This window comes from Tupaia chinensis, unplaced genomic scaffold (assembly GCF_000334495.1).
Source record: "Tupaia chinensis unplaced genomic scaffold, TupChi_1.0 Scaffold144952_1, whole genome shotgun sequence".
NCBI classification, from domain to species: Eukaryota; Metazoa; Chordata; class Mammalia; order Scandentia; family Tupaiidae; genus Tupaia; species Tupaia belangeri.
In genome coordinates this window covers 4,152,041-4,163,597 of record NW_006204812.1, presented here as the reverse complement: position 1 = coordinate 4,163,597, position 11,557 = coordinate 4,152,041, and the positions used below count along the sequence as shown (strand labels likewise).

The window sequence follows — 11,557 nt, the reverse complement described above, 5'->3', positions numbered from 1 at the left end:
GCTTATTTTTTAGAGAGATTTTTGCTGTAGGGTGCATGCGCTCACCAGAGAACAGAGAGAGACAGAGAGACAGAAAGCAAGAAATCACACACACACACACACACACACACACACGCACACCCCGTGGGGGTGGCAGCCATACTGCCATCACTTCTCCTCCATTCTCCTCTCGGGATTTTGAACACTCAAGCACACGTGCCCAGCCTGAGTTTTAAACTGCAGGGTCCAGGACTCGAACCACGGTCAACCACGTGGGATTCCAGCAACATAACCCTCACACCATCTGCTGGTCCCACAGGTTTTTATTGTAGGATATCTGTGTTGGAATCCTCATTTCCTGACAGCTTGGTAGACAAAGCTGTTGCTCAGAGTTTGCGGGTTCCCAATGTGCCGTCACTCAGCACTCGTGCTGTGGGTACACGCCACTCACCCAGCTGTGGTTGCCCACGTGTTACAGCGAAATTGGACAATACGAGTTTCTATGTAAACCCCTCTCTCCTTGACCTTTCCTGAGCTAGATTGGCAAGAAGATCCTGCAAAACCGCCTGCATCGAGGTGTGAGTCAGACCGCTGCTGGCTCGACCAGGGAAGGTTCAGTGTCTTCTACCATCACATCCCGGCTCACTGGTCATGGTCTCACACTCCCTCAGGTGCTGTAATGATTAACTTCTTCAGGACGCTCACAGGGCTGATAACTATCCGGGCACCAGCATGTGCTCAGCTAGTCTGCTGAAGTCCTGAGATGGAGACAAATCAGGAAAGAGACGGTGGTGGAAGGATGGCGAGGCGGGAGGCAGGGGAGAGGGCTCCGGAGCTGAGGCTCAGGAGGGAGATTGGCCTGTGGAGTGCCGTGTCCCTGATTGCCGGCTGTATGATCGGCTCTGGCATCTTCATGTCTCCACAGGGGGTCTTGGTTCATATGGGCAGCCCAGGGGCCAGCCTTGTGGTCTGGGCAGCCTGTGGCCTCCTGGCCATGCTGGGTGCCCTGTGCTATGCTGAGCTGAGCGCCTTGATTCCAGAATCGGGGGGAGAATACGCCTACATCTTGCGAACATTTGGGCCCTTGCCGGCCTTCCTGGTCATCTACACGTTTGTGCTGGTGGGCAGACCAGCGGCCATCGCCGCCATCGTGCTGAGCTTCGCCGAGTATGCCGTGGCTCCCTTTGACCCTGGCTGCTCCTCACTGCCCCAGTTTCTGCTCAGGAGTGTCGCTGCCGCCTGCTTGCTGCTGATGACGCTGGTCCACTGCTGGAGCTCGCGGCTGGCCACCACGCTGATGAACGTGTTCACGGCTGCCAAAGTGCTCTCGCTGCTGGTCATCGTGGGGGGCGGGGCCGTGGTGCTGGGCCAAGGCCGTGGCCGCACCGAAGCCCTACTGTCAGCCTTCGACAACACGACGTGGCAGGCAGGGCGCATCGGCATGGCCTTCTACCAGGGCCTATGGTCCTTCGACGGTTGGAATAACCTCAATTACGTGCTGGAGGAGCTCAAGAATCCAAAGGTGAGTCCGTGATGCTGCTGCTGGGGGGAAGTCTCTGAACAGCAGCTCCAGTGACTGGAGCTCTGATTATCCAGATTCGGGGTGACCATGACCCTGAGCAACCCACCGAGAGGCTTAGACTCCCTGCCTGCTCCTCAATGCCAGCTGACAGTCTACCTTGCTAAGTTTATGTAATGAGATAAATGAAAACGTCTCAAGGAAGCAGAACACTTTATAGTGTTACAGCCACGGTCTCCTTCTCTGCCCTGCGAGGTAGGCATGATCACCCCATTTTTTGCATGGGGAAACTGAGGTTTAGAAAGGTCTATGGTTTCGAAGTCATGCTGCTTCTCAGAGGCCCTGCTTAATGATTCAGCTCTATATCTCCTGAATCGTTTTCTCCAGATCACCATAGGAGCTGCCAGATCTCGGGAGCCACTCCATGACTAACATACTTGGGTCCTGCCTGGCCTACTCCGTCTGTGACTGGCTAGTGTCCTGGTAGGGGACGGATCTGCAGGGCTACTTGGGACTGAGTTGGAACATATGGATCCTTTGTTACAATAACTATGAATTCTTCGTTATAAATACGTTTACCTGGGACGTTCCTTGTCCTATTTTTTGTTTTTTCTTTCCCCTGCAGGAATTTTAAATTCTCACAGAATGAGAACTGTGAGTCTTCTCCTCTATGTCCTCTGGGTTGGCTTATGTGCCATGATGGCTTAGTGTCTCCGCAGGGACTCCTTAGAGGGAGGTTTGGGGGAAGGTCAGAGAGAGAATCAGAGAGGACTAGGAGTCCTGGAATCTAATTTTAATTTTGCATGTAATTCCTCCTGTCTCATTTCTTTCTTTCTTTCTTTATTTTAGAGAGATTTTTGCTATAGAGCACATGCACTCACTGTTGAGAAAGAGAGGGAGAGACAGAAAGTGAAAAATCACCCCCCAGGAGAGATGGCCATGCCACAATCTCTCCTCCATTCTTCTTGGGATTTGAGGCATGCATACACACACGTGCAGTGTGAATTTTAAACCACTAGTTCTAGGACTCGAACAGTGGTTGATTACGTGGGAGTCCAGGGACGTAACTGCTACGCCATCTGCTGGTCCCTTGGTTTGTTTTGCCTATGTAATGGGTTGACAATTGCTGCCCTGCCTACCTCACAGGACTTTGGCTTCCAGTGGTAAATGCTCATGGAAGACGGCAAGGGCTCTGAGTCCTGTGAACAGCTACACCGCTGCAACTCTGTATGGGTGGATGGTGGGTGAGTGTTCAGGTTGGGCCGGGGCTGCAGGGCAGAGACACTGGTTCTTTCAATTCACAGGGGCCAGGAACCTCTCTCTCACTCTCTGAATCCAGGCCTTGGGCTTAGAGCTGGGCCAGGGAGCCTATAGATGAGGGAGATACATTCCCGGGATTAGAGGTGGGGTTAGCAAACGTTTTCTATAAAGGATCAGAGAGTTACTATCGTAGGTTTGGTTTGGTGGGCCACGCCATCTCTGTTGTGACTTCTCAAGCCTATCGTAGCATGAAGAACAGTCACAGGTAAACAGATCAATGTGGCGGTGTCCCATGTGCCCTATAGTAAAAATCTCTCAGTCAATCAAGCAATAAATAAATGAAAACTTTATTGACAAAAGCAGTGGTGGTTTGGATTTGGGCCATGGTTGTAGTTGGCCCTTCCCTGCTGTATAGAAAGCATCTTTGACAAATGCAAGTTTCAAAGCAAAACCAAAGCCATTTCTCCGCATGCTGGGCCCCTGAGATTCTGGCTCTAGCCTGGCTCACTAAAGCACTCGGTAAGTATAATCTTTTTTATTTCACACTTCAAGAAGGTGAGAAATCTCTGCCAAGCCGGGACCAGCCTTGTGTCCACACTCCCCAGACTTTGAGTGAAGCATTGAGGTCCTTGGGATAAAATCAGGAAATCTCACTATGCTTGTGATGTGTGGCCAGAAACCCATCAATGGCATGACCCAGGGCTCTATGATTGCCACAGCTCGCTAGCTGGAGGGAGGGCTGCCCAAGATAAGGTTGAGTTCAGAGCAGGCCAGGCCCTTTCCTCTGTGTATGCGTGGGGCTGGATCCTGCATGGCGGGTGCTCACCTTGCTGAGGGCATCCCACAAGGAGGCTCACAGGAGAAGAACCTGACTCTCTGCTCTGCAGGCCCATTTGCTGTAGGTGGCCTTGTCAGGGCCATATTTCCAGTCCTGAGGTGATGAGTAGCTACCATGCCCACGCTGTGGTTGGGGCATTTCCTTGGCCCTGGTTCTCCAATTTTAGATGCACTTGTATAACAATCCACTGTTGTCTGACATTGCATAATGACATCTCAATCAATGACAGGCCACATATTTGGTGGTCCCCAAAGGAGCACATAGGCACCACCATATGGCCTGGGCGTGCAGTGGGTTGTCCCAAGTAGGTTTGTGTGAGAGTCCTCTGTGATGGTCACACGATGACAGATTTGCTTCCTGATACATTTCTCAGGACATTTCGCATCATGAGGTGACGCATGACTGAATTTGCTTTCCGTTCACGAGTTTGCCCTGTGGCCTGCTGGGTAGGGTGACTGACAGGGGTGGCGGCAGTTTACCTGAAGGGGACTGGAGCGGAACCTCAGAGGGCTGACGCCGAGTGCCCAACAGCTGTATAGAGGCAGCATCCCCAGAGGTCAGAAAGGACGGAGCAGTTGTGCCACAGGAAATGGACGGGCCAGTGATGACAGTCTCATTACCCGGGTTGGTCACGGACCCCGAAGTAGGTCCTGAGGTTATGATGACGTCCTCAATGCTCCACTTCTCTCCTTCCACACTCAGCCTCCAAAGCGTCCTTGGGCTGAGCTTGGCTTAGACAGAAAGGTCTAGAAATGGCCTGTCAGGTAATGCTGAAGAGAGGCTGTGCTAGTGAGAGCCAGGTGCCTAAGTGGGAGGGTCCTATCTAGTGGTGGGAAGGTGCCTGTCTGGGACCACAGGGCAACCCCCAGGAACTGCTCCATGCCAAGTTCTGCAAGGCCTCTTCTGCGTCTTGGTCAAGAATGGCCTCGTCTCTATTTCACTTAATGTTACATTTTTAAAAATAGTTTATTTCTTCTGAGAAAGAGAGAGAGATGGGCACCCCCAACAGAGTCTTTGCACTACAGTCCTCCCCCAGCCTCAACTAGCCTGGGTCTTAGGCATAGACACATATCCGGGGTACACAGGGAGACCTCAAGAAGTGAATCTAGAACCTTCCCATGAGGGTTCAGGGTTGCAAAGTGTTGCATTACTCCTGGGCCACTGTGTGGCCCTGATGTTGTGTAGCAATGGCGCGTTCTCGGCTGAGGGAGAGACTCCAGGCTGCCAGTGCCTGCCTGGTCCTCCTCCCAAGGTAAGCCAAAGACACTGAGATAGCAAGCTCCAAGGGACCAGGTGGTGCCTCAGACATGGCTTCTCACTCTAAAGGTGTCTATCCATTGCTGGCCTGAGCCTGGGGAATCATGGGTAAAGTTCTATGGGCCTAGAGGCCTCTTTCCTCTATTCGTTCCTGGCTCCAACTGATGTCCAGGGCTGGGACTACAGAGTGAGAGGAAGCTGTCTACACTCTGGCTTAACCTAGTGTCCATTCATCTCTCAGTATTTATTGAATCCTGCTCCATATGCCCCTTGGGTGACCGTGGGTCAGCTGGGCGCTGAGGCCACAGTATTGCACACCAGACCAAGTGCCACCTTCCCTGTGTGGATCCTTCTGGATCCTTCCTTGCCCTGCTTCTCCACTGATGTTCACACTTGCAGGTGAGCAGAGGTCTCCCGTTTATAGATCCTCACTGATTCTAATTCCCGGGTGAGGAAATCGAAGGTTGGAGTAGAGACCTGCATGTAATGGCCCTCAGTCTGGGTCTGAGTCCTGGGAACCCAGAAACTGGGCAGGATTAGGGTGGGGGAGCCTGGCATGTTCTAGCTGGACTGCCCAGTGGACAGCAGACTAAGGAATTCTATGACTTCCCTGTGTTTTCTCTGTGCCTTGGCTTTCATGGTTGCCCTGCTGGTAAGTCCTCTCCTTCCCACCAGCTTGCATCTCTTCCACTCTTCAAGGAGCTCCCAGAGGAAGGCCCTCTTTATTCCTCTCTCCCTCCACCCTCTGTCAGCATCTCTGTCCCTCCTCTGCACTGCTCTGATTGGTGCCCCTTATGCCCTCCCACTTCTGCATGAATGTGTATCCATGCTGTGGGGACCGTGAACTTGCGGAGGGGAGGGGGCTCCTGATTGACTCACCCCTCGGGGCTGGCATAATGCCCTGCGGCCAGGACCAGTTCAGTGCTGTGCTCCTGTGCTCGGTCTGGGGGCCTAAAAAAGACCTCGCTGGCTAATACGAGCCCTCTTCTCCCTGCCCCTGCAGCAGAACCTTGTGTGGGCATTGGCGATCGCCATCCCCCTGGTCACCATCCTGTACCTCCTGGCCAACGTCAGTTACCTGCTCGTGCTGTCATCCAGGGAGATCCTTTCCTCTGATGCGATAGCTGTGAGCTGGGGGTGAGTGCCATGCAGGATGTTCCTTGGGCGGATGTCCTATGTCCATTTAAACTTGGCTTGGAATGTATTTCTTGTTCCGTTTCTGAGTTGGGCCTTGTGTGCCCTTCCGGGGCACTGCCGGAACGTCTTCCCCAGAGCCCTCTGTTCTTCTAGGAATCAGGTTCTGGGATCCTGGGCCTGGCTGGTGCCCTTGGCTGTTACGCTCTCCACACTTGGTTCTGCCAATGGGTCGTTCTTCAGCGGAAGCCGTGTGTGCTATGTGGCTGCAAGAGAGGGTCACCTGGTGAGAGGTGCAAGGTGGTGGGGCTGGGGAGGGGGGCTGGGAGACCTGCCATCTGAGCTTGCTCCTGTGTAGCATTTAGCCCCAAACCGGACTTTCCCTGTAAAACGAGCCCTGTTTATTCCGGGACTCAAGCAGTCCATCCTTCTCAGCTCTAACTCCAATCCCTTTGCTCCCTGGTCTTTTGGAGATGGCAGTGCTGGGTCATATGCGGCAGGTGTGGAGGACGAGGGGCAGAGTCTGCCAGCACGAGGGAAGGAGCAGTGCCATTGTGTGTCCTCTGGGCCTCCTCCTGGGGACTCCCTGTCCCTGTGTCGGCTTTTACTGCAATAAGCTGAATAATTGACAGCCCCAACATCATGGTGGCTTGCCGCAACAAACAGCACTGTGCGCGAGTCACTGGGTCAGCTGTGGCTCTCTTCAGGCTGTGGCTTTGCTCGGGTCTAAACTGAACCGAGTCTGGCCTTATCTCGGATCAGGTCTAAACTGAACCGAGTCTGGCCTTATCTCAGATCAAAGTCGGAGCAGTAGCTGCTCCCTGGGGCATGGTCTTGCAGGGGTTCAGGAGACCAAGCCGAGCCATGCAAGCATATTCAGAGCCTCTGCTTGGCACTCCTGCTCATGTTTTATTGGCTAAAGCAAGCGACACGGCCAGGCCCCCCAGCAATGGTTGAGGAACTATATTCCTCCCTCAGGTGAATATTCGATGACCAAGAACGCAGTTATTGTGATAACCCAGGCTCTCTCTTTCCATGGTTCATCCATACCTGCCCTGTCTGCTCCTTTCCGGGTCATCTGGGGAACCACAGAGACTTACATCTGGAAGCCACAGTGACTGGTGGCTGTTAGGCTGGGCACACTGATGTACCGGCTGTGTTTATTAGGAGAAGAAGCACCTACTGCTGCTCCCCTAGGGCCCACCTAACATCTGCTCTGCCTCCCAGCCCCGGCTCTTGTCCATGGTTCACGTGCATCGGCTCACTCCTGCTCCAGCCCTGATGTTCACCACAGCCCTGGCCTTGGTCCTGGTCATCCTAGGAAACTTCAGCACCATCGTGAACTTCCTGAGGCAAGTGCATGTCTTCCCAGGCTGGGCATCTGGATACCCCTATGTGTATACTCGTACTTATTTGCGTGTGTGTTCTTCTGGAGCGCCCTATGGGGACACATTCAAACACATGCATGCATATATAGACACGTGCACACACACTTCCAGTCCCCCCACGTGTATCCAGGTTTACACACGTGCACACACACATAAGCACAGGCATGTACACATGTACATTTAAACATGTACATGCACATGTGTATACACTCACACATATAAACTTGTGCTTCCACATTTCTGTAACTTCCATGTGTACACACTCACACACGTATTATAAGCATGTGTGTACCCATGTGTATACACCCCCCATACATATAAGCATGTGCATGCAGACTTCTATAGCCCCAATGTGTACACATTCACACACATGCACGTGCATACAAACATGTGTGCGCTCACTTTCGTAGCCTCCACGTGTACATACTCTCACACACATGCACATACACATACACACATGTGTACACATTTCCAGGAGGCCAGGCTCAGGGCCCCTGCACGTGCATATACTATTCAACCATTCTTTCCCAGTTGTGTTTCCGAAGTGAAATGCTCCTCTTTCTTTTTTTACCCCGTTTCTAAAAATTCAGCAAGACAGATGTTTGGCCAAGGGACAGAGAACTTAAAGGCTCGTGTTGTGTTTGTCGGTTTTCCTATTTTCTTGTTTCTTGATTTTGTTGCTTAGATAATGTCAAAGGATACCCAGGCATTACTCCCACGGCTCGTAGCCCCTGGCTATGGTGTGATTTTTCCTTTGAAGTCTAGGTCTGCCTTCTGGACTCTGACCCAACATTTCCTCTCTGAACCGAGAGCAGACCTCCCACCAGCCTGTGCAGACAGTGATTGCACCCAGGTCGGGAGAGGCTCTGACCTCCTTTATGGCTTTCCCTAGTGGCACAATGATGGGCTGTCATGATAACCAGTTGTAATCTTACAGCGTGGTTGAAGCGAGGTCAGTAGGCAGATCATAAACCAGCAGGTGAGCATGCTGTCTGGGTGCAGAGGGGGTTCTCGAAGTAACTTGGGAGGCATCGCATTCTCTCCTCCTTCACTGCCACAAGTCTAATTAGCCCGAGACAGAAAGTACCGGGTGTGATGTACTATTTTAAGAACAGCAAGTTACAGACATGGGTTTTCTTTTTATCTTTTTCCCATGAAAAAAGATAAACTCATTATGTGGTGAGAAAACAAGTACGTCCATCTGGAGGAGCTTGAGGCCGAGACTGGGGAGCGTGACTGCTAATGTCTAGCACAGAGTGGGGATTCCAGGGCGATCTCTTCCAACTAGGATACGGCATCTCTGGGCCTTGGTCACCTCGAAAGATGGCCTGCTATGGCCCTCCCTCAAGGATAGATGGAATTTTTTTAGGTTTTGCCATAGAGTACAAGCACCGGAAAGACAGAGTGAGAGACGTGAGAAATCACCCCCCAGGGAGGTTGGCCACCTGCCATCCCTTCTCCTCCATTCTCCCCTTGAGATTCTAGGCACACATGCACACGCGCTTGGTGTGATTTTCAAGCCTTCAGGTTCGGGACTCAAATCGCAGTTGACTAAGTGGGAGTCTAGAGCCTTAACCATCATGTCATCTGCTGGCCCTGGCTAGATGGGATTTTTATCAGACCTACATCAGCCACTCAACTACAGACACTGCAGAGGGCAGCGGTGAGGGATTATATGGGTGCTCAGCAGCCTACCCCATCATGTCACCAACCCTATGGGAAACTGCAGGGGCTGGGAGCCTTTATGCCTGTGCTGGTCCCTCAAGAGAGCACGGGCTTCCCTGAGCTTCCACCAGGCTCTCCTTTTTAAGAAACACAAACACTCGCTCCTGCCTTTGACTGCTTCCTCTTGTCAGAGCCAGTCAGAGGGATGCGGGTGACTGGGTCGCGCATATGCCACTTTGTGCCTGAGGACAATGGTGGCAGGAGTGGACGCATGTTTAATCTCCAGTGCACTCTGCCCTCTGTGTTCCAGTCATGCTTTCTCCCTCCTTAGTCTGCACGGATAAGGGGACCTAGGGGTGGCCAGACAGCCCCCGATAAGCAGGTCCTTCTGTCTGATGTGTACATCTCCAAGCTCAGCCCTCTTGTGCGTCCAACGATGGCAAAGCCTGATAATGAGCAGTTCATTCTCCTTCCAGCTGTCTAGCCTGGCTCACCAATGGAATTACCATCAGCTGTCTCCTATATTTGCGGATGAAGAAGAAGAATCTTCCTCGACCCTACAAGGTAAACTTTGGGATCAACACTGAGCTTTTTCAAACTTAGGGTCCTGCAGGACACAGGTCTTCAGATCATAGCCCTATTGACTGCAGAGAGAGGATGTCAGAGGTTTCCATTGTCATTCTATTAGGTAGAAAGTTCCTGATGACCTGGGTTGAGGGGCGACTGAATTCACAATATATCAATTCTGTTTGCGGGGACTCTTTTCTCCTCTGGAGGACCTCAGGGGAGAGATGAATGCAGAGAGGATGCATGTACACAGTTGGATTCCTGTAGCTCAGAGCAGGTAATACTAGTTCCTAAGACTCTGATCCCTGAGGAGTCCAGGGAGTCCAGGAGGTGAGAAGAGAGGGGTTGGTGGCAGGTAGAAGAAATAGAAAGACAGGTAAGAAGGACAGAAGCCAGGGATCTCATGACACTTCTATGGACCCCTGCATCCAGGTCTCAAGAGCCCCACCTCATCCCTCTGCAGGTCCCTACCTTCATCCCTGCCATCACGGTCCTGGCTTCTCTCTACCTGGTGCTGGCTCCCATCATCGACTACCCCCAGATGGAGTTCCTATACATCTTCCTGTTCCTGCTCTGTGGCTTCCTGGTGTATTTCCTGTTTGTCCACTTCCAGTTCCAGCCCAGGTGTTTTCAGACAGCCACCCTGCATCTGCAGCTGCTCCTGGAAGTTGCTTCAACCACTAAAACTATTGACTGAGTGCCTGGACAGGTTCTGCACTGCCCTCTTGGCTGCAGGCACGTCTATCCTCCTACGAGTGGCCTTGCCAGGTCCCGTGTAGGCAGACAACGCCTAATTCTAGTAAGCTTTGTAAATGCTGTCTGTCGTGGAGTTTGGGATAAACCCCGAGGCCAGTGTCCCTCTTCTCTGAGAACTGCTCCGTCAACACAGCCACACTGATGTCATGTGACCGCCTCTCTGGGGCATAGCTATTTGACAGCTATTTGTAACTAGGTTTGCATCAGGAGAAAGTTCCCTTCTTAGGGATTTGGGAATGAGAATTCTGTGGTCCTACTCAGCATCTGAAGGTTGCACAAGCAGAGGAACTGTAAATCTTGGGGTCAGTGTGACGTCGTCTTCTATCGTGGGGGCAGAGAAGTGGAGAAAACCACTGTTGTAAGAAGAATGAAAATATAAATGAGAGGCGTTGAAAAACTATGTGACTGTAAAGATTGGGAGGAGGCTCTGAGAGGGTAGCAGCCCTGATCCTGCCTATTTGGTCCTGGTCCCTGTCCTTCTGTCCAGTTGCCATCTGTGGTCCTTTCTGGGTTTCGATCATCCAGGATAACCTATTACTTCACAGTAAGTTTCTTAGGCCAACCTGTAGCCTGAGTAACTACAGGGGGCTGGATTCTCCATCGTCAACCACATGGTCCAAACCCCAAATCCAGTGGTTTGAATAAACACACTGGGAGTTTGTAATTGTGTGCCCAAAATCCACAAAGGAGGGCTACATGGATGAGAAGGGATTGCAGTGCGACCATGCCCCAGGGGGAGTGTTTTCTTGCTTTGCTTCTCTCTCTCTGGCAAATGAAAATAAATCGATTAAGTTCCCATTTTGACTCAACTGAATCTAAATGGTGTCCTGGTCCTTGCCACTAGGAAAGAGATGGCCCTGACAAGCCTTGCTCAGGAAAGCAGGATACTTCAGTACCGTTTGAAGCTGCCCACTTGCTTGGATGGCAAACGCATCAAGAGCGATGTCCTCGGGAAGGAGGGATTCTTGGCTTTAGGGAAGAGGGAAGACAGTGAAATGTCTAAAAGAAGCAATACAAAGTTAGAACAGACCCTGGAAGGCCAACATGGTTACAGGACTAAACGGAGGTGATGGGACAGATATCTGGCTGTCCGGGGAAGAATGTGGGAGAGGAGGGAAGGACTCAGCCCCTGGGGAAGGGCTGGGCACACAGTTCCTGAGAGTATCTGGGAGGAGATTCAAAAAGAGAGAGGCA

At 51.9% G+C, this 11,557-nt stretch overlaps 1 protein-coding gene across 2 annotated transcripts; it reads left to right on the top strand.

Moving 5' to 3' along the window:
* The first annotated feature begins 522 nt into the window (after nt 1-522).
* LOC102495043 (b(0,+)-type amino acid transporter 1) lies at nt 523-11,086 on the top strand. 2 transcript variants are annotated; one of them, XM_006167666.3, is made up of 6 exons: nt 523-1,501; nt 5,857-5,990; nt 6,144-6,273; nt 7,215-7,339; nt 9,517-9,604; nt 10,071-11,086. In XM_006167666.3, the coding sequence occupies exons 1-6, from the start codon at nt 743-745 to the stop codon at nt 10,302-10,304; spliced, it is 1,470 nt and encodes a 489-aa protein (XP_006167728.1). In that variant the 5' UTR covers nt 523-742; the 3' UTR covers nt 10,305-11,086. The 2 variants fall into 2 exon arrangements, with proteins under 2 accessions (XP_006167728.1, XP_014439358.1); XM_014583872.2 differs by having other exon boundaries at nt 10,040-11,086.
* Nucleotides 11,087-11,557: the final 471 nt, after the last annotated feature.